The following is a 22,659-nucleotide window of genomic DNA, read 5'->3' on the forward strand; positions in this document are numbered from 1 at the left end:
GGGCGCAAAGAGTTTTAGGGTGAAATACAGACATTTTACTTACAGAGCAGAGTAAATTCTATATGAGAATGAGAATGAAAATGATCTGGACTTTTTGTATCACCTTCCCTGGAAAGCGCTTTGCCCACGTTACTGCCCGGTGAGGGCAGCACCACGGAGGGAAGCTCAAAGCGCCTGGCACTGGTCACTTGGCACCACGATCCCCCACACCAAGACAATGGAAACAATGGGTTTGTACCCAAAACACAGACACATTTATTAAAAAAAAAAAAAAAAAAAGGCAAAAAAAGCACACCTTTTTCCTAGAAAACTCCCCCGAAACCAGGCTGGGGCACGGTGGCAGCCGGCTGGCACTGATGGGCAATGCAGAATGAAATGAAACCCAAGTGTCAGAAACGGTTTATAAAAATGGCACATTTATTGCTACAGAACGGTCATGTACATGACGGCATCGAATAACTACAGATGAGAAACAGGTAATGGCCTACACCAAGCTGTCTTTGTTTGCTTGTCATCTTCTTGAAGGAACTCCAGCACACAACCTGTTTGGACACTTCTACAAATCAGAAATACACCAAAAACATGAAAAAATCGAGGCACTCAGCCACACATTGAAAACAAGGTGTAACTGTTCGTTTTTTTATATATTTTTCCTTTTTTTTTTCATTTTTTTCCCATTTTTTTTGTTTTTACTGCTGCAGCTATGTGTATAGTCGCAAAAATTTCCCCGTTGCGACCTACAACTAAAAAAAAAAGCTACCATACAGTTTCATCTCAATAACACATGGTAAAATAACATCTTTTAAATAGTAAAATAAAGTAACAAACTTTTACTCAGAATGATTCCAAAAATCTACAAAGAAGAAATATTCAGAATCTGACAATTTTTTTTTCCGTAATATTCATGGTATAAAAGGATTGCTCCTGTGAAAAATAAGCCAAATATATTTTTTATTTTTAAATTTAGGGTTTTTTTCCTACTAGGGTGTACTACAGTCTATTTTATAGCAAAAAGAGCACTAGACAAACGAAGCTTTATAACAAAAAGCCAGGCACTGATACATGGTAAATCTCTGCTTTTTTTTTTCCTTATCTTCACTTAATTGCATCACAAGTAACAAGAATGAAAAAGGCCACAGTTCATATATTTTCACCATTACATAAGTCTATAATACTTGAAATGAGTATGGTCAAACCAGCACTGCACAAATATGAATCAACTTCAAGTCCCATGAGAAAGAACATGTTTTTTTAAAAAAAACAAAACAAAAACAAAGCGAAAAGGTAGGGCCCCCTGGGCCCTGGTGCCCCGCTGTGTTGGAATTCATCGCATTCCACCTCTAGGTTTTCTTTTTCCAGTCAACCAGTGGACTAATTTTTCCTTTTTATTTTTTTTTTTATTTTTCTCTTTTTTTTTTTTTAATTTTTTTTTTTTAGATTTTTTTATTTGTGCTTGTTTCGGCTGAAATCTCTTCGTTCCTGGCAATATTCTGTATTGTTCGCTTTTGGACATGGATCATATTCTGCCGACGGGATACAAAGCTGAACCCCTCCTCTCCCTGACTGCCTGTCTTCATTGCCTTCCCCCCACCCCGCCCCCTGAAAAAAACCCCACAACTAAAACCCCCCCCAAAACCTCGGAAGACTGAATCAGTACAAGTTGCATCACTGGTAGGACTGACAGTTGTATAAACATTAGTGTTCCTTGCAGCTACACAGAAGACAAATGGTAAAAAAGTTCTAGATGAACAGATTCCCTATTCAGCGTATTCATAAATTACTTGAATGTGGAGGTGGATCAGTTCTGAAAAAGCTGCTAAGTCAGGATTTGTTCCTTTCTTTGCGAGTTTCTGAACCTGGTTTGATTACCACAGGGTACAGCTTTCTAAAACCTTCATCGCTTTAGCTAAAGTATCACCAGCTCAATCCCCTTGGAGAAAGGCAGCTCAAGATGTGCACACCTTACCTGGGCTGGGAAATAACGGAAAAAAAATTCAGGATTTACACACTCGCGGGGCTTTTTGTGTTTAGATCTTGCCTTGTCTGGAGTGGAATCCAGCCAGGATCCTCAGTTCTTAAATCCAGGACGGACGAGCGTGCATCCTGCAGCAGCTAGGGCCCATGAGCGCGGGAGCAGCGCAGTGTGCACTGGCATCCATCCCGCAGCAGCCACCCCGCACGCCCGCGCCGCTCCTCGACTTCAGCCACGGCCGAGGGCAAGCGGAACAAGAAAAGCTTTTTTCCTTCTTTTTAAGTTCCAGAAACTAAACTCGTCATTTATTTTCTGTCCACAGATTGTTTTAAATAAACATGAAGTTGGTCTTAATTTTTTTTTTTTTTTTTTTTTTTTACATCGTTTATCAGAAGCACAGTCCTCAGCATCTTGGTGATGATCTCCTTGCCGGTCCCTACCCCGCTCGAGCAGCACGCTCGGCCAGACTGAGCCCGAGTGTGGTCCACTGGTTCTGAGGTCTCCTGGAAAAAAAATCTATAAATATGGCTTGTTCATCGGCATCGTGCTCTTCCCGGCATCCAGAGGGAGCCCCTGCTGCACGGCACGGGGCAGCAAAGCCCTGCAGCCCGCCGAGGGGACCGCTGACTGTCGTGAGCGCCGGGTGGGCTCCAGCGTTATCCCCCCCCCCCTCAGACAACCCAGGCCTCTCCAAGTCCAGCGCTCCTCCTGCCATAAGCCTCTGTGACTCGGAGTTACGCCTCAGCGTGGTCTCCTCTAGCGTCTGCTCTAGCAGTTGAATCCACCTCCACATTTGAGAAACTTATCAACAACTCAAAACATTGAAAGTTTTATCGCTACTAAACATATTTACAGTTTGCAGCACGCACACAGCTAATCCAAATGGGTATGGGGATGTCGAAGGTGAGCACGTGGTAACTATCATATTTGTTCTTTACGTTTTCAGAAACAAACATAAAATTCAGATTCTTGTATCTCACTATTTCATTTAAATGAGACTTTTTTTCAACCACACAGATTTTTATAAACAAAAAAACTGATACAATGTATTAAAACACATAATAACAAGAGTCTACATGTAAAAATATAACTTTTACATACACAATTTCAAAATAATGATACGTTTGCCATTTGTTGCATAAAATTTACAAATGTATTTTTCATTACTATATAACTGGCAAAACAGGAGAACAGATGGAACATTTAGACCGTTTGATGTATTTATGGCATTTATTCAGTGTTGATAGGTGGAAAATCTACTCGAACAGGGAGATTTTATTTAAAATACATGCCAGGTTGGTGTGGCTGTAGAAATAGAAACTGGAATTAGAGACAAAAGGATGCTGACAAATACTTAACTAGGAGCACTATCTGTTAATCGTACTGTACACCAAAGTCAATCGTTATTAAGATTCACTATGGAAGTTGGTTCAATTGTGCCCAGACTTCAAAGCTAGTTATCTGATGAGCTGCTGTGCCATAGTTTGAGCTATGTTACTATTAAATATGTTAAGTAAAAACTTCATTCGTACTGGCCAGAGAAATACTGTACTACCACCCCTCCTCGAGAAAGTGCAACTTAATGCTTTAGGACTCATAAGGCTTGTTATAATGCTGCATGATGACTGGAATTGGCATCTCACAAAGAAAGGAGGAGGCAGCAAGTGGTCTACACTTAAATAATCCACTTAAAAACGAGAGAACAACAGAAAAAGAAGTCGATCAAATCTGTCACACTACTTGCAATTTTCCCCCGCGATGGTGTGTCATGCCCTCCCCCCCCCCCCCCCAATCTGACCATGTATTCAGCAACGCCTCACTGCACACTATTTAGGCTACACACATAGGTAACACTTTAATCGGTTTGTTAATCACAGCCACTTTGATTATGTTATGTTTCCGATGATATAAACATTGGAAGGCACAGTGGTAACATTGTAGCATTCTAACCTTGTACCTCTGAAAATCCCAGAAAAGGGTCGAGCGGAGCGGCGGGTGCCAGGGCTGGCTCCCGCGCCCGGGGGGCTGGCACACCGCCGGCCCCCCAAGTCCTGTCTTCCCCAAAGACCGAAGAAACAACTCTCTACTTTAGTTATGAATGAGAAGCAACGTCAGGGTCAGCATTTCGTCCTGCACTACCCCTCCAGAGACAGAGTTGGCACTACAGGTTACAATAACAAAAACAGGGGAGAGGGACAGAAATAAGACAAAAAAATCCTTATTTACAGTAAAATCTTCTTTTTAAAAAAGTTAATCAGTACTATTTTTTTACAGGAGCAAAAAAGTCTGAAACAAATGAACAAAAGCTTACCATATTCACTAAATTTTTAATATATATTTATATATATATTTATATATATATATTTGTCATAGGTCTATAAGATCCATCTGTTTCTCCTACCCTAAGGAATGGCTAATGTCATCGCTTCAGTTCTCATTAGGACGTTTGCTGGTTTTGTAAGTATCTGGGCAGCAAAGCTTCCCTTTTAATATCCAGTAAGTATAAACACTAGCTGTCTAGCACACCAACAAAAACGCTCATTTTTTTTTTTCTTCAGAAGTACACTTTTTCATTATTGCAAGTTTACAATTTTAAATTAAATATTTTTTTCAGACTTACAAATTAATTATATTTTTTTTTTTCCAAAAGAAGTTTAGGCACAAATGCATTGTCCCACAGTGTGGAGAAGATTGCCATTCAGTCTCTAGGCTGTGCACTTACAGCTCGTAACATACTGCGTTAGACATTCTGCATGATATGTTAAAGAGAGTCATCCCTCAAGTTGCACTTTTTGTTTTTTTTTTTTTTTTCCTCGGTTTTAATAATCGGGAATGCTGAAATCTCTTGCGTCTGTGATTCTTAACTACTCAGACTTGTCTTATATTACAAAAAAGGGGTTAAGGAGAAGTGTTTATGTGGGTTTAAGATAATACAGCTGTTAAGGAAGTGGTCTCTTGCTTAAATGAAGAAATGTGGCAACTTGGACCTGTGGAAGAAGTAAAAAATCTCGTCAGTCCTGGAGAGTTGAGTGTGGGTCCCTCCACCCTCCTCCGCAGCCCACCTCATCATCATCGCCTCGGCCACCATTGTGGGGCCGCCCAAAAACTGGCACCCTGGGGACACTCTGCCCTGGGCAGGGGGGGATGGACCCGGGGCAACCCCTCCGGGAGCAGGGCAGGGGGCTCCCAGGGCACGGCTGAAAACCAACTTGCCTTTTTTACATCTGTCCCATGTGGTTGGAGGCATCTCCCATCCCGGGGTGGGGTCCTGCCAGTGACAGCGGAGGAGGATCTGAAGATACTTTCTCTTCTTCCCTTCTTTTCAGACACGCTGCTTTAGGATTCAGATTTCTTTCTGTCGAATTGAAGCAAAAGGCGAGCTCAAATATCCACATTTTGATACCGCATTGGTCTGTTCGTTGCATTTAAAATAACGAGCCGCAGCTACTTGCTCTGGCTGCGGCCCGAGGCGGTGGAGATGGCTTGGTCAGGCCAAGCGCCGAAAGGCACCATGCCTCCACGCACAAGCTCTGCCAATACCTCTGGGTTTAGGCTCTGCTGAGGAGCGGCCGAGCTCCAGATTGAATCCGAATCTTGCCGGAGAACGAAAACGTGCTGAGGCCGCCGAGGACCTATGGCAGATCCCTACTGCCACAGCCTCAAGGGAACACGGGCACCGCGGGTGCTCAGAGGAGCCCGCCAGCTCTGGGTGCCAAGGGCTCGGTCCTGCCTGCCTCCCCGGCCCCTGGCGCCCCTGGCCAGGCTCCCCCCGACCCCAGCAGTGCATTTGGCATGGCTGAAGCCCAGGAGGCTGTAAGGACAGCTGATGGCACACTGACCTCTGACAGCTGATGGCACACTGACCTCTGACTTGCTGCTCTAAGCTGAGGATGACGGCCACAGCCTGGTGTAAAATCAGGAGCTTGGTCTGGGGCTTGTCACTCTTCAGGTGGAGCTGCACCATCCGGCCCAACTCCTTGAAAGCCTCATTGATGTCACGGACACGCAGGCGTTCCCGAGCATTGTTGGCCATTCTCCTTTCCTTTTCCCTCTCGGCCTTCTGCTCCGGTGTCAGGTCTTCGTCATCATTATTGCTGGGAGACAAAAGGAATACATCATTTTCTAATGATGTGGAAAATTAAGTAGGGCAAAGATGTTCAGCAGACTTTGTCCAAAGCCAGGGCCATGCTTATTTGCTGCTCCCCTTCCACCCAGCCTCTGCAAAATCCAGCCCCCTTCCATTTTACACTGAGTAAAGCCTTGGTTTGTAACGAACCTTTACAACCTCCAAGGCAGGACTTACATTTTAAAGGACTCGTATTTTAAAGGACTGGTATTTCAAAGAAGCAAAAATACAGCTCTTTCCGCTCCCCACCCCACCCCCCAGTAACATCTTTTGTCATGGCCAATACTGCAGCATTTTAAATCGTGGCAGAGCTCCACTTATCGTTGGCCTTTAACCCCAGAGGACACGCTGGTGGCTCCCTGCACTGCTCCCACCTTTGCTGTTGTGGGCTTGCCCTGGGAGCGAGAAGCTTGCCCCTGGCCAGCGAGGGGACCTCCCTGTCTTGCGCCAGTGCCAGCACCTGAGTCCCACGGGCTCCAGCCCCTCAGCAGCAGCTTCCAAGCCAGGAAGCAGCCGAGCCTTTGCACGCTCCCTTCACAGCAGACCATTGTTTGGGTTTTGGAAGCCACTTTCTCCACCGCTGAGGGTGAGGCCCCACCAGCCTCCCCAGCAGTGGCAGCCACTGGGGCAGCACCCCAGGCTATGCACCAAGCACGGGGCATCGAAATGCCTGTGGGCAAAGAGCCACGGAAGTAACTTATGGCTACAAAGAGCCTTACGGTGAATTTCTGCATCCATTCTGCAAGAAAACTGCCTTCTAACAGGATAAAATGATGATTTTAAATTGAAAACACATCCACTGGTGAGTCACTAGCACTATATAATTTGAATTGGTTATGCAAATGCAGTAATAAATTTTCAGCAGCCCTAACAACATGGATTTAGACATATAACTAAATACCAGGAGTAACCTTTTAAAACTGCAAGCATGTTAAAAGCAAAACTGTTAGCCTACAAAAGCTTCAAAGCACATATAAATTAGCATAAGCGACAGCGTATTTGTTGAATTAACAAGAACTATGATCACCTCACACCAGCATAAAGGTGCTTTCTTCTTACCATATTGTAAACGCACATGAAAGCCTCACTTATACATATGGTTCCTTCAACACATTTATTCAGAGAAAATCTCGAGTGTCATATATTTTCTCCAGTTGTAAGAGATGTGAGTGTAATTAACATTTTAAACACCAGTGAGCGCCGGCCAGAGAGGTCTGAGTCTCGGTGCTCTCTCGGGGCAGCACATCTGCTCGGGCGCTCCTTACCTCTGCTCGGGGCTTGTACAGAGAACCAGAGATGGAAGGAGAAAAGGCAGAAGGACACTGCTGCTCCATCCTTAAAAAAATCCCCCAAACATAGCAGGGCCACACCTGGATTTCAGCTTTGTTGGGATTTTTTTTGCGTAGCTTGGGACTGAACTGATGATGAAGGGTGTCAGCAGCCCTGAGCTGCACCCTGAGCCGGGCGGTGACACGCGGGCAAGGCAGGTGAAATGCAATTCAGGGAGAGAAATTCAGGGACAGCAGTAAAGCCTGTCCCTCACTCGGATTTGCATCTGCAGCACCCATCAGCATCATTCAGGCTCACCACGGGCATGAGTCCCCGGATGATAAAATCCAGCTACGATTTCACTAACACTTTCCCAAAATGTATAAAGAATATGCTGAACAAGCAAAGCCCTCTACACCCTCCGCTTCAACCTAGACAGCCCTGGAGATGTACAGAAACTGAGGACTGGGAATGACAAATTCATTTCGGAGGCAATGGAAAAGCATACGGTTTGTTAGTTCAGATGCAGGTGTGACCAGCAATTAGGCACATTTTTAAAGAGATGGAAATCCATACTGTATTCCAATTTGCAAGCGTAGGCAGAGAGGAATAACAGCCTAATTCATATATTTTAGCGTAACGCAATTTCTTTATAGATTGCGGAGAACTCGCTCAGTGTCCAAATTTGTGAATTTTTCAAATTTGAGGACGTCCTGGAGTACAGGTACCAGAAAGGCACTCGGTACTGCCAGAACAGCCATGCCGTTCTACTTAGGCTGTGCTTTTACCTGTCAGGAAAAAACCTCATGGTTTCCTCCTGTTCTGTTCACTTCATCAAAATCCAGTAAAGGAATTAAATGAAGCGACACTATTATATACTGTTACCTAGATCTTGACCTAGTAATTGATTTGATATCCTTCTTGTCATCCTCTAGTTTCTTGTCCTCAGAAGACTTTGTGTCCTGGAGGTTCTCGTCTCCCTCGTCGTCAGATTTGATTTCGGAGCTCCCCGAAGAGACGCTCTGCCCTTGCAGTCCGGTTGGCATGCCTGTGAGAAAACACATGGATGAGCTGTCAAGCAGCGCTTAAGCCATCGCCTAACGCTCTGGGTCTGCGTCCTGTGGCCTCACAAGACCCCTGGCTGCTGCAGAGCCGGGCACGTGGGCAGCAGCTCCTCAACACAGGTTTCAGCCCCAGCTTTGGGGTCTGCCTCTGCTCGGTGGAAGGGGGTACAGGATGCCTAGCTGCTACTCCTGTCCTTCAATCACTAGGTAACTTCTCCTTCCTCTTGAAAAAATAATCTGGAATATGTTATTCTCATAGAATAATCAGAACACCTTGGCTGCAATGAGTGAGCAGGACCTTGTCAGGCATCGTAAGAATTTGGGCTTGCTCTTCCTTGCTTTACCGGGAAGATCAGCTGCCTGTAGGAATAATGACAAACCCTACTGCCCGCTGGGTTCAGGTAGCTCCAGGCCTGCTTGACAACAACCCTGAGCAGCCTGAGAGGCTTAGAACAGTCCAACACATCTTGCAAGCCAAGGAGAGGCACTCTGGTGCCATCCTTCCTGCAGGCAGAACTGTAAAGGCGGTAGAAAATCTGGGAGTCTGAGCTTCACCTGAAACTCACGGCTTCCTGATGCGTATCTGCAGTGTTTTCCACACTCTTCATTCTGCTGCTTAAAGCAGCCCTGGCACCAAACCTCGCTGTCCAGAGGGAAGGTGCTTGCACGCTTCTGCTTGGACTAACTGGAGCATTTCAGGGAGCAGAGCTGAGTGAGCAAACAGGCTCTGCCCTGCCCTCCCCGCCATGCCCTGCGGACTCCAGCATCCCTGTCACCAGAAGCTCAGACACCCTATCCTGGCTCACCGCCCTCCCGGACACGTGCCTGGGGATGCTGCGTGCTGGGGTGGACTTGCCGGGCAGGCGGTACTCACCCCTGTACGGGTCCTGGGGCGGGTTCAGATCCGGGGACGTGGCGGACTGGACGGGCAGCTGGGGGACGGGGACCTGGTTTGGCACGAGCGAGTGGCTCCCGCGGAGGCTGACCCCGTCCTCGCGGTGCGCTCCGACCTGCCGGCGAGGGGAAAGGCGTCGGTGAGGCTGTGCGGTGCCAGACAGCGGCCCAGCCCCGAGCCCGGGGGACCCCAGGAGAGGGATGGGGACGGCGAGGCATGGCACCGGGCTGTGTTTCACTAGAGGGCGCAGATGGCCCGTGCAGGCGCAGCGCAGAGCGCGTGGCGCACAGCGCATGGCGCACAGCGCGCAGGCCGCCCGGGAGGATGCTGTGCCGCACGCCTCGTGACAAACACGGCAGAGCAGCTCAGGCAGGTAAAATGTCAAATTGTCTCCCAGGGTGCTGCAGCCGAGCGCACTGATTCCTACCCATCTGTCTTCTATCATGTCCGCCAACAGATCTGACAATTATCTTAATGCCCATATGCTTAATTGTGGGCTTCTCAATTCCCCCATTGCTATCGGAAATCCTGCAGGAATTTCAATTTGGCATTCGACTTTCATTTCAGGGGATCAGATTCACAGGCCTGCCATTTTTTTCCCCGTAATGCCAGCTAAGCCTCTGACAGCGGGAGCTGCGACAGTGAGCGGCACGGCTCCCGCTCCCCCCAAACATAATAACGTGTCACCTGCCTTTCCAAAACGAGAAGCCCCGTCCAAATTAGTGCTCACTGTATTTCATTAACCACTGAGTCCCAAACCCGAAGAGGCACCATCCCTGCCAACGCTGTGATTCCGGGTAATACACCAATAAAGGTTTTATTAAACACTCCAGTAATGCCATCATCAGAGCTGACAGCATGGGCGTGACGGAAACGCATCCGTTCTTTCCTCTCTACGTGGCTCACAGACACCCTCTGCGGAGCAGGGTTGCTCCTTCATTAAATACAGGAGACCGCCAAGAAGAGTTAAGCATCTGAAGAGCAAAACTGTCAGAAGTTGCTTTGATATAAAAGCACCCAGAGCGGTAACGCTGGCACTGCCTCCCCAGTCCTGTGTGGCAGCTCTGGCTGGTTGCACTCCAAGGTGGAGAGGGACCGAGGGGCACTCGTGTGCAGGGACAGCCACCCCTCTGCACCGGATACTCAGCACCCCACCTCCTCCAGGGAGCACCCCTGGACACCCCAGTCCAACGGGCGAGAAACACAGCGCAGAACTGTAAATCGCTCTTTTATTCTCAAAAAGTAATACTTGGGCAGATAAAAAGATGGAGGGATGTTTCTAATCAGCCTTACAAGATAATGCAGGATAATTGTTAGCAGCAAGGCGAGACGGCAGTAAGAAACATAAAAGGGAATCCTGCCAAGGGGAACTTGAGAAAATCTTTTACTACTAGACAAAATGCAAATAACCGAAAGCAAGTGTAACATTAACAGAGACAAAAACTCTCTCTTTGTTGAGACGTTTGAAATTTTAAAACATGAGCTGCTAAGAGAAGAGTGGAACCAGCATTATTCGGTTTGAAGGGAGGATCGGATGTTACAGGGCACTTGGAGCCCAGCAGTTCCACTTCCTCAAACCTTACTGCAGAAAGCACCACGAGCTCCTGCTGGCGGCCTTCCGAGGAGAAAAAGTTATCTTCTCCCCACACCTACGGCAGAAAGCACCCAGTGAAACAGGCTGTCCTTCCCCGTCCCCAGCGCCACCAGCCCAGTGGGACAGGACCCAGGGCAACCAACCTCGCTCGGGAGCTGGACCTGACTCCAAAGCCAGACCTACCCCCGAAGCTGGACCTAACTCCAAAGCTGGCTTGAACGTGATCAGGGGCTTCACCCCAGGCACCTCCATGAGCCCCCTCTGATCTATACTTTCCTGCGATTCTATGAAAGACAAACCCCATTTACTCTTGAAGCTGATGAAGACAAAGACACGCATGACACCACTTCTGGTTGGCAGACCACCCCCACCCTTCGAGCGGAGCTCCTTAGAGTGGCTGGAAGCTGCAGAGGCGCAGTGGCAGATGCCATGTCTCACTCTGGGTCCCCCACCCCCCGCTCCTGTGAGCCCCCCTGGGTCCCTCCCTGCCTTGAGCAGAGACAGACCCCAAGGTGGCCAGCATCCCATCATGGGATGCCTCCAGCTGTGTGGTCCACCTTGGAGAGGACAACCTGGTTACCATGATTATTCAGCCTGACTTCCTGAGGACTACGCCCTGTTTTAAGAAGCAGACGTAGTAATGATGGAAAGCTAATGATCTGGAGAGTTTTTAACCTGTGCCATGAAGTCACCACCACTTTACTGCTGTCATACTGACACAAAGTTTTGTTTATATTTTTAGCATTTTAAAATAAATTTATATTTTTAAAATATTTATGTCCTAAAAATTTACAATTTCCTCACATTTCCTCTCCTTTACGTTCTGGAAGGTAACTGCCTGTGTTACATCTCACTACTGGATGATAAAACCCATCCATTCTTTTATTCTGTTTCACAACCCACTATGTGATTAATCTCACTTGTAGAGATTTGCAGCTTTCCGTCCTGCCAGCTGGCACATTCCAGGATCGCCTGGTGAGCAAGTCCAACCTATGGCCACCCCGACACAAAGGACAGACCATTTTTTAGCCACTGGGATTGACTTCAAGCGCATCTTCCCCTTTCTCCAGGTGGGAAGCAGGCGCCCCGGGATGGGATGGAGCTGGGTCTGCAGCCTCCTCCCAGCCGCAACCCTCCCCGTGCCACAGCGAGGGGGCTGCTCCAAAGCACCGACGCTTTCCAACTCTACAGCTACACAAACCACCGCCTTGCAACGGCCTTTCCATAGTGTTTTCCTGGACAATCTATTTTTCCAGCTTCAACCACTTGCAAGAAGATTGAGGCATCCCAGTCACTTCATTGCCCACACACAGGGCATCTTCTGAGACAGAGCAAGACTCCAACTCCACCAGGCCATAAGTACCTTTATGCGTGCGTGCATATGTGCACACACACGTATCCATAGCAAAAAAGGTCAAACCCAACTCACACCATGAGCAGAAGACTACAGGGACTGGTTTCAGGCAGCGCTGTGGTTTCTACCACGCCACCACATCTCCACTGACCATGGGATGCTCTGTCCTGCATGGGGAGCCAACCACCCACTTTGACAGCCAGCTTCAGGTCTCACATGTCCCCTACAAGGGGCTGGCCATTTACTTTCCTCATCAACCATCATTTCCTTTTCTGCTCTAAAGACCATCAGGGTTTTCCACCCAACGACCAGGAGCCCAGGACCTTCAAGAGCCCAGACGTGGCTGAAACCCACCCTCTGCCCAGGGATGCGCCTCACTGAGATAAAGCCCACCCTGTGTAAGATGTGAGGGGTGGAAAGCAGCACTGCCGGCCAGGGGTGTGGGCACCTCCTGGCACTGCCGGGGCCACAGGAGATGCTCCGTTGCCTCCCCCTCCCTCCGCAGCCGGCAGTGCTGCTGGTTTGTCTGTTACAGAAACAACAGCTCTGCCCCGAGGTGGAGCGAAGATATGAATCATTCCCCCCAGCCCGGGAGTATAAATAATACTTATCTTTAGAGAATCAAACTCACTTTGAAGTTCTATTAATATTTTATTTATTTCCATCTCTTTAAACAGCCCTCTACTGCGGCACTCAGCAGATTGGAGTGGAAAAAACCCCAACAAAGAACAAATCCTAAAATGCACAGGAGAGGTGTAAGTAGGCTCTGTTACTGATGTGCAAGTCTCTGCCTTAACTTCCCCTTTGCAATCACCATTCCAGGTGCACGCAGGGACCCCAGCACATGTGCACATCCTCCTCTGTGAAGTACAGCCTGCTTGAGAGAATTTAGCCAAACGGAAAGAGCATGAGAAGCTCCAGTCCTGTGGGGTTTTGGCTACTAAGGTTAAAAAGGCTTCTGGAAGATAAATAAATACTGGTACAGAGAAGGCTGATCCCAGAGGCAGGGATCAAAATTGTTCTGCAGACTTTCCAGCACAGGTTTTCTTGGAGGCACACACATACTAGGCTGATGGGCACGGCATGAAAGCCTGGATGGATGATGCCTGAATTCACACTTGCATTGTTTTTTTTACGGCATTTTAAAAACTTCAACAGCAGGAAGAAAGCTAGATCTTGTCTTCTCTTACCTTTGCATTTTCATTTTTATATAAACTAACAGGTACTCAGTACAAACATCAGGTTTTTCTGGTTATGCTAGTCTGTATCTATTGTGGATTACCTGCACAATCTACACATTCGTCATGAATGGGAACCTGTTCTAAAAGAATACGTGGAAATTCTTTAATACTCAGCATTTCATGATGGAGATGTATACCTGCAATTAACCCAGCTATAGAATGAGATGCTGGGATGCCGGAGAAGTCACAGCTTCACCTTTGTTCCACAAAGTGCCTTTTTCCCTTTTTAGAAAGTAACTATTCCGCTAAGCTGCTTGCTTCATCAGCCTCAAGAGGTACTGCATTGAATTTGGCAGTTAAGTAACGCTGATTAATATTACCCCCCAGAGAAGTCCCCTCCGAGCTGAGCTAAGCCAGCTCCACGCTGCTGCAGGCTGGATGGGACCTGTGACAGCAGGGGGACCGGCAGCCCCCCAGGACGGGGCAGGCTCTCCTCTCCCTTCCCTACACAGCAATCATGCTTTTTTCTGTAGCAGCAGAGTCTCCCCAGCATCCTGAGGATGTACAGATCACCCTCTCCAGGAGTAAAACCCTGCTCTCCATGTGTGCCTTCCCAGCCGCCGCCATGGAGGCCAGGGGGAATGGGGGGCTAGAAGGAACGGGGGGGCAGGGGGAACGCGGGGGCCAGGAGCAACAGGGGGCCAGGAGAACAGGGGGACCATGAGGAACCAAGGTCTAGGAGGAACAGGGGGTCTGGGATGCACGGCAGAGCCGGGGCACCAGCTGCCCATCCCACATCACCCACCTCTGCGTGCCACGGCACACGTGGGTCACCTGCCACTATGGACACACCAGCAAGGTGCTCAGTTTTCCGTAAACTTCAAGAGAAAATGTGTCCATGCGGTGACAAGACCCCCGGTGATGGGGAAAGCAGTTTTGGTACCTTGAACTGCCCCTCCCCATGAATTCCCAAGCACGGCCGGCAGCCCCCAAGCGCTGCGCTCCCTCCTGAACTGCCCCAGATTCTCCCCCTGCCTCTCGGTCCTGCGCAGGACGGTGGAACTTCGCCCTCCCCTACCTGGCCCAGGAATGAATCCTGAGCACTGGTAAGGGATGGTCATACAAAGGTTTCTTTTATTGCTCACAATGGGCATGTGAAGGCCGGGCACGGTAAGGAGCAGGCATAAGCCGTAAAAAATGGGGCAAGGTTTCCTATGAAGTTATGAGCGTTGCATCCCTTTCCTTACAGTTAACCCCTCTCACGCTGAGCGGCAGCCCTCACAGCCACCATCAACTTTCTAAATACGAAGGGAAAACTATCCTCTCTAGCCTGGAGCACAGCTTCAGGTGAGGGTTAGGAAGATATTATCCCTAACTTGCCAATACCATGAACAAATGCAACAAGCAACATGCTTTGTCCTTTTAAAAATTATGACCTCGTGTTATCCAATTAGATAAATAAAAACATGCGGCAAGAAAGTTGTAAGGTGATGCATGTTAACATGTGTTCAATATTGTCAAAATGTATAAGTCTGACAGAAAGCAGATTTGTGCAAAGCCCTTATAAACCTCTCTCGCTATATTAAAAAGGGAACAGCGCAGGGCACTCTGAAACAAATGGTCTCTCACTGTATGTGTGTATTATTGGTCCAAATTATTCACTCTTATTTAACTGCACCAAAGTCTTTCATCTCCATGCTATACAATAATAGTTTCCATATGACCGGTGGCTCAGCTATAAATAAGATCAAAAGCAAAAGAAAGGATTTAATTAAAAAAAAAAAAAGACATTAAGAGTGGCATTAAATCAGGGAAAAAGCAAAGTTCACCTTTTTTTTTTTCTGCAGAAAAGAAGTAGTGCTGAGTACTAAGCAGCGTGCCAAATATCTTATGAAAGGGCTGTTTCTAAGCCAGTTGTATGCAAAAACCATTTAAATGGAGCCGAGAGTGGCAAAGCTGGACTTTGCCATTAAAAGGAAGGGGAAGAGGAAGATGAAGGGAAAAAAAAAGCTCAAGTGCCACGTCTCCAGGCGAGGCCGGGCTCCCGGCAGCGCGTGTGCCTCCTTCCAGCCTGCTGCCCTGCACTGCTGAGGGAGCAGCTCACTGCTGCGCCCTCACGCTCCACCAGCTTTGCCTGCCCACCGTGGAAGATAACCCAAGTAGTTTAAGGGAAACTAACCGGTTGTGACCCGTTAAGGAGAGAAGTGGGTTGCCATGGCCCTGGGAGGGAAGGCACTGAAATAATCCCCACGATTTCTTTCCAACAGAGATGATTATTCATTTAAGTCTTGGCTAAATCCGGAGATATAAAGGGTCCTAAAGTACAGGATTAAGAATATTAACTCTTCTTCACTGAATCGGAGTGGGAGCGGGGGGAGCCACGCAGCAAGCAAGTCCACACAACCTGGATGCTTGATGTTGGTACCCAGTGCTGAATGAGGGGGGTCCCATCCAGAGCATCAGGTGCCTGAGCCACGCTTGCTGCCGCCTTCCTCCGTGCCGGTGGCCTCGGCTCCACACCTCCAGCTCCGCCAACGCCGGCCACGTGTGCCTGGTGCTGCTCGGGAGCCACGTGGAGCTCACAGGCAGCAATGAAACCCGGGAAACCACATACAATGGGGTCTTAACCATGTGCCTAATTAGCTGGTTAGAAATGAATGGGGCCATTGTGCGAAGACAACGCCTTCCTGAAAAGGTGTCGGTTAATATATTGGTCAGTGGTTTCTCTCCTGGTCAAAATGAACTTTATAGCTGCAAAATAATTTCAAAATATGATAAAGGCTGTAATTGCATGGCATTAGGAATGTCAACCAATTAGGCAGAAAACGGTGCTATATAAAACCCCTACACTGTTGCCTGTTATGTCAGACTCCATTCCAGTAAGGTCATTCTGCCAAGTTCTTTTGAGTTTATATTATACCTGCTAGCTCAAAAACGCAGTCAAGCAAAACAAACCACAGACACAGCAGCTACGACTGCACTAAAAATTAGGAAGAGAAAAAGATACTAAGACACAGCGAAAGCCTAATTTTGCCTTTCAAATAATGCCAAGTCGCTTGACTCTTTTTTTGTTTATATACGAATGACATAACCGAATTACTTCATGAGCTGCTACTTTAATTCCTAGGGGTGGAAAATTCCGTAAGTTAATTTAATGTGGATGTAAAAAAAACCCCACAACCATACACATGAAGGCGCTCTCTTCCTGTGGGCCCTCACGTGAAGCACGCAGGCTGCGAAGGGCTTCTAAACGCTATCTTAAACATAATGTACACCAGTTCCCGGTGTATAATGATTTTAATCAATCCCTTCGTGCAGCGCTACAGCAGAAACACGCATCTTCTAAGGTTCCCGTGCAAAAGTTTGCATTGAAACGCTGTTTTCTACAATTCAGTCTGAAATGTTATGCTAAAATCCCCTCAATCCACATAACCTCTGAAATAACAGGAACTGCCGAAAGCCAGGAAATTCACAGCTAAAGCTGAAAATACACGCTTAGCTCATGCCCTTGAGAGATGGAGATGGGCAGATTAAACCGACCAAGACTCCACGCTTTTATCTTGACATGCAACTTCCAAAACTTTGGCCCTGACGATCCTCACAGAGACAGAAACCTTAGGAGCAGCCCGACAACAAACCCCACGTTATCCTCATTTCTAAGCCGCTTCTGCCTCTTCCCAGAAGTTTCTTTGCAGGTGTCCTGGGTGGTTCTGTACCGGCTTTATGAGCCTGGTGAAAGGACATTGTCTTCGTTTTAAAATGGTAATTAATTACAACATTTTCCACCCAGCAAATGCTCGTGCACGTGCTTAACTTTCAATGTCACCACCAGTCCCAGTGGGACGACTCAGGGCGGTAACGTCGAGCACACACGTGCTTGCAGCACCCAGGTCCGGATGGGATGGGAAACCCAAACATCCATCCCCCTGGCTCCATCAGCAGGCCACCCCCCTTCCTGGCCCCGCCACCCCCAAACACCCCCTGCAAAGGGACCGGCTTTGGGCCAGCAACTGCTGCAGCCCAGCTTTGCAGCTGGGGCACAAGCGAAGGATGCTGGGCACATGGAGCGATGCTGCATGTTCAAACTCCTGCCCTCCAGCCTGCCCAGCCAAGGAAGCCATGCCCCAACACCCTGTGAGGGCATCCCCCCCCAGCTCCTGCACCCCAGGGCAGCGATTGAAGAAATACCCCTTTTTTGAGACTTTCCTGCTGCCCTTCTCCTGGCTGCATGGTTGCGGGGGCAGCGGAGCCAGCAGCTCCTCCGGGCTTGTGCCGCTATAACAGTTTGCTGCTAAACTGGTATCAAACACACTGTATTTGTTCACGGTGTGAATGAATGTGCGCCGGTTTGCTCATGGCACAGAGGAAATTCGGACCAGGGCCATCAGCAAATTCCAGGGGCCTGCTAAAAATTAGGAAATGCTGAAATGCTCTCCTTACTGGGCGACTAAAAAAGCTAGGGACTGTAAAATAAATCCCTTTTAAGATGGCCAGCTACAGCAAACGGTTCGCACAGGGAGCGGGACTCTGCTCCCAGCCGCACAGCTGTAAACCTGGCCTTGTTCCATTAAAACCGGAGCACTTGATTCCCATTTCCAGCAGCATCTGACTGATCTCTGCCTTATTTTTGTCTGGGGAGAAAAGTCACACATCTGCTGCAGGAGGGAGAGGGCGGGCAGGCAGCGCAGGCAGTGCAGGCAGGGCAGGCAGCGCAGGCAGGACGTGCAGGCTCTGCACCGTGCCGCAGTGGCTCTGGTGCGCTCGGGCAGCACGCGGAGGTGCACGGTGGGCACAGCCGCTTCCACCAGTGCACTCGACAAGTTTCCGGTCCATACCTCCCACTGCTACTTTTATTTACTGCAGCTGGCCAGCCTTTTATAGCCTGTTTCATGTATTAAAATTCAAATGTGGAAAACATTACCAGTATCCTCCTTGATATTTTTTTTTTTTTGTAATTTTTTTCCCCCTTCAACTTCCTTTTCAGCGTGGAATGTATCAAATGGTCAAAGGCTAACTTCAGACTGACTCCACTCAAAAACTATTTCCTTTGTTCTTACGTTTTCAGTTCAAAATTCATACCAGTTTTCCAAAAGAAATGACTGGGCCCGACTCTTTCACCCAAGTTACAGTTTCAGACAGTGAGTAATGCTGCCTGGGAACGCAGCAGACTGGCTTTTCAGAGAAATGTCCCTGTCTTGTTTGCAGCAGCAGCAGCGCTGCCCTCCAAGCATCCCATTTCTCCTGCCCAGCTACCTCCCTCTGACCACACGCATCTTTAGCCAAGTCCAAACAAAATGAGCCAGACCCCATCCCTCCGCACTTCTCCTGGAAAAGCCGGTGCCTACATATTCCTGAAAATACAAAAACATTTTTTTTTAGATGCATGATAGCAGCACTTCGATTTCTCATTGTTGCTGCTTTTTTAGTCTAAATCTAACTTCACCTACATCTGGTATTTAAGCAAGGAGCACATATTTATGGAACAAACTGCCTCTGAAGTGATGCCCTGGGTGCATGTTGCATCAGTTTAACATATGCAAAGCTAACAAAGCTACAAAAATTAAAACTCTTTTCTCTTGATTGAGAGCAGATATGCAGAAACAGTTGTAAGTCACAGATCTGGCTTTTAATAAAGCCAGATTTCTTCATTAAAAGCAGTATTGTTTAAACACTGGAGGAAAAAATAGCTTTGTACAGACTAAAATCTTAGATTATATGTATCCCAAGTGTATTTAACATATTACCTGAGGCCAAGCTAAATTACAATCTAGAATTTCCTTTTGTGAATTCTCAGCAACTGCCACAGAGAGCAAAACAATGTCTGGTTCATGCTAATTTTATTGGGGAAGGGGAGACGAGATGGATTTAGCTGAGCTGCTGAAAAAGCATCTTTTTACCTCTCAGAGCCTTTTGCCAGACCATTTTCAGTTAACACTTTTCTTTTTTTTTAATTTCCAAATGGCGCAGGCTCAGTTGTGGCTTTTAATGATATTTCACCCACAACGGAGTCACTTATAGTCACATTTAATTTAACGAGGAGCAGAGCCTGTCACAAAGCTGCCCTGATAAAAAAATAAACAAACCCCCTCTTATTTTCCTTTCTCAGGTGCTTAATTTCCACAACTGATGTTACGTTTTAATAACCTGAAGTAACAGAAATGATGGGCAAGTCTTCAGCTGAGGGCAACGCATGCGGACAAGTCAGAAGGGGAGAACTGCTCGGCTGAGGGTGGCTGGGGAGGGAGAGCTGAGCATCACATTTTTTCTAGCAGGGGGGGAAGCAGGAGATGGCTGGGACATTTTAATTTCCATACGAGTTGGCAGACCTCAGTTGTGGAAGGCTCTGGGCAGCGGGCAGCACTCAAGCTTTGACATAAAACCGTGCCCTTGGCTGGAGACGGAGCGTGCCAGGGGCTGCAGGGCCATCCCCAGCGTGGGATGGAGAGCGGCCGAAAGCCCTTGGCTTGGCTCAGCCCCGGCTGAGCAACACCAGCCAGGCTGGACACGCCGCCTAGGAATGTCCCCCAGCATCACACCAGGCTCAGGAACAGCCCCACTGAATAAAGCCATGCTCTCAATACCGCTGAAGGCTAATTATTTTATAATCACCTAACCAACTATCACGACAGCACCAAGCGTGGGGGGCATCGCCAGCACCCAGACCGGGGAACGCGGTAATTATCAAGTAATTGGCCACCAGAAGAAGCTCCTTCCTTCCCCTAGCAGTTGCCTCACACTCCGGCATCAAAGTTTTTCTTTCTTCCTTTCTTTCTTTCTTTCTTTCTTTCTTTTTTTCCCCACTTGCCTTGTGAAAAAAATGAGGAATCCTGTTTGAATCCTGTCAAATACAACTCTATATGTTTGCATTTTCCATATGATGTCTAATCCTATTTGGAATGCTTCTGAACATTTGGCCTTGATTACATCTTGGAGCAATGAATTTCACAGGTCATTGTGTGTGGAAGAAAAAGTATTTCTTTTTGTCAGGTTCACTGAATGTCCCCTTGTTCTTTAATTATAAGGCAGGATGAATAGGAGAATGAGATTTACCTTCTCTATGGTGTCCATTATTCTGTGTACCTCTATTATGCCTCCTCTTATTCACCTCCTTTCTAAACAAAATCACCACAATCTGTTCAACCCCCCTTCACACAAAAACCCTTCCCTGCTTGCAATCATTGCTGCTGTTTGTCCTCGAACTCCTCCTAATTCCACTAGACTTTTCTCAGATAGGAAACCCCAAACAGAGGAGAGCTCAGGGGAAGGTATGCGCACACATATGTGTGTGACAACACACCCTCGCGGCACCTGCAGCTGCTCCATCACTTTCAGTGCCCTTCCTCACCTGCCTTTTCATTTCAATGGGCTTTTTTTCCTTGTTTCCAGTGATTCTTGCGCACCGAGGAGAAATTTCCACGTGTCTCTAGCAGAGGCACATGCTCTCCTCCCTACATGTATATGGTAAATTGAAATTCTCTCTCCTAACCTGCCCTGCCTTGCCCTTCATATGTGGGGCCAGCAGGGGATCAAGCCTCGTCCTCTGCAGAGCCGCGCAGCAGCGAGCCGCCCATGGGTCTGTCACGGCCCTATTTCCCCATATTACCCCCATCCCCCCACCTTAATTAATCTAAATAGCTTGAACCATCTGAAACTACTGCCAGATAACTCTTTGTTCCCTTTCTCCATTCCACATGTGAGTAAGCAACTCTATTACTGGAATAAGGTTCGGAAAGAGAACAGCAAAGGCTTTTGAACCCCACTGAAGACGGCACTGACCCCGCTCTGCCCCCACACGTGCGCAGCGGCACCACCTGCGGCCCTGGGCTGCTTCGTAGCTCCCACGGCACCACTGCTCCTTCATCAACTTCTGCTGAGGCACTTGGAGGTTCCTGTAGACTCACGTGCATTGCATTAGGTGCTTTGCCTTATTATTTTTCTGACATATTAAACCAGGAAAAAGATTGGAGACAGGCTTTTCCTTTGCAAGAGAGAAAGCAACTGCAAAATATTTCCTTCGCATCATGGAAGGGTCACACCATCCCGGGGGAAACATGCAGCTCTAACCCCGACCTACCTTCTCCCCCAGCTTTAAGCATGTGTTTAAAACGAGGACAGGATGAGCTCCTGGTCCTTACACCTTCTCCAGCCCTGCACGCTGAAGCCCAGACTTACACCCCAAACTGCACCCAGCTTCCCAAGCAAGTGGCGGGTCCCCAGCTAAACGCAACAGTACCAACAACTTTCTGAAAGCAAAAAAGGTAAAGCGTTTTCTTTTTGGAAACGGGGACCTGGGGAGGGGCAGTGAATTTATGTTCACCTGCCCTGGAAGCAAAAGCATAAATGACCCCAAGGATTTCGACACCCCTCATGCCCCCAGCCGTGCATGTGCACGTGCACACCCACCCAGTCTGCACCGCTGTCCAAACAGCTGTGAGAAGGGTAAACTGGGGCGGTGCAGCCACATGAACCACCCTTGGGAAGGCACAGGGGAGCCCAACCTCATCCTGCTGGTGTACGCCAGTGCTGCAGCTGTGGGGCTGCTCCCACTGCATGCTCCTGCCCCACTGCCATGGGGCTGCTGCCCCCCAGGCCCCTGGCCCCAAGGTGCATGTCAGTGACTTCTCGACGCACCCATGCCCTCAGCCAATGTCAGCCACGTTAGTGAGGATGGCTGACAAGGTGGGGCACTGAGCCCAGCAGCTGGGTGCCAGGGACAGCAGCTGTGCCAGCCGGGCTGAGGGCACTGTGGGGACAAACACCCCCGGGGGCACTCACTGTCATCAGCATGCATGCACGCACTGCACCAAGGCAAGGCAGCACTGTGCCCTCCACCGACACGCGCTGGTGCACCACACCTCTGAGAAGCTGACGACCCTCGCAGACCCCCACACCCACCCACCCACCCTTCGCCCTCCCCAAGCCCTGGCCATCAGGGAGTTCCAGAGCTGCCAGCGAGTCCCGTGGCTTACCATGAGCGAGTGCCGGTTGGTGGAGAGCAGCCCAGTGCCATAGCCGGAGCCCAGACCGGCCATGGCTCCGTTGTGCGACGGCCCTATCAAGCCGTGCATGTCGGCGTGGCCCCCCGGCATGGCGGTGGCAGGCCCTACCGCGTGGTTGCGCAGCACGTGGATGGCATCGTCCAGTCTTTCCAGGCGGTCCTCGATCCGGCTTTGCTGTTTGTGTGCGAGAAACAAAGCGGGAAGA

General features: G+C 48.5%; 1 protein-coding gene across 27 annotated transcripts in view; it reads right to left on the reverse strand.

Annotated features, from left to right (window-relative positions):
• Nucleotides 1-394: 394 nt before the first annotated feature.
• The window catches only part of TCF4 (transcription factor 4), a 240,339-nt gene continuing 218,074 nt past the window's right edge, over nucleotides 395-22,659 (reverse strand). For 20 of the 27 annotated variants that reach the window (XM_056323838.1, XM_056323839.1, XM_056323841.1 and 17 more), the window contains 6 exons: nucleotides 22,425-22,628; nucleotides 9,306-9,441; nucleotides 8,253-8,415; nucleotides 5,837-6,066; nucleotides 5,186-5,327; nucleotides 395-4,959 (listed from right to left, as the gene is read on the reverse strand). In XM_056323838.1, the coding sequence (XP_056179813.1) occupies nucleotides 5,191-5,327; nucleotides 5,837-6,066; nucleotides 8,253-8,415; nucleotides 9,306-9,441; nucleotides 22,425-22,628 (870 nt within the window). In that variant the 3' untranslated portion in view covers nucleotides 395-4,959; nucleotides 5,186-5,190. The remainder of the gene's footprint in view (nucleotides 4,960-5,185; nucleotides 5,328-5,836; nucleotides 6,067-8,252; nucleotides 8,416-9,305; nucleotides 9,442-22,424; nucleotides 22,629-22,659) is intronic. The other 7 variants (XM_056323843.1, XM_056323842.1, XM_056323836.1 and 4 more) reach the window with 1 other exon arrangement.

Source organism: Falco biarmicus, chromosome Z (assembly GCF_023638135.1).
Source record: "Falco biarmicus isolate bFalBia1 chromosome Z, bFalBia1.pri, whole genome shotgun sequence".
Lineage (NCBI taxonomy): Eukaryota > Metazoa > Chordata > Aves > Falconiformes > Falconidae > Falco > Falco biarmicus.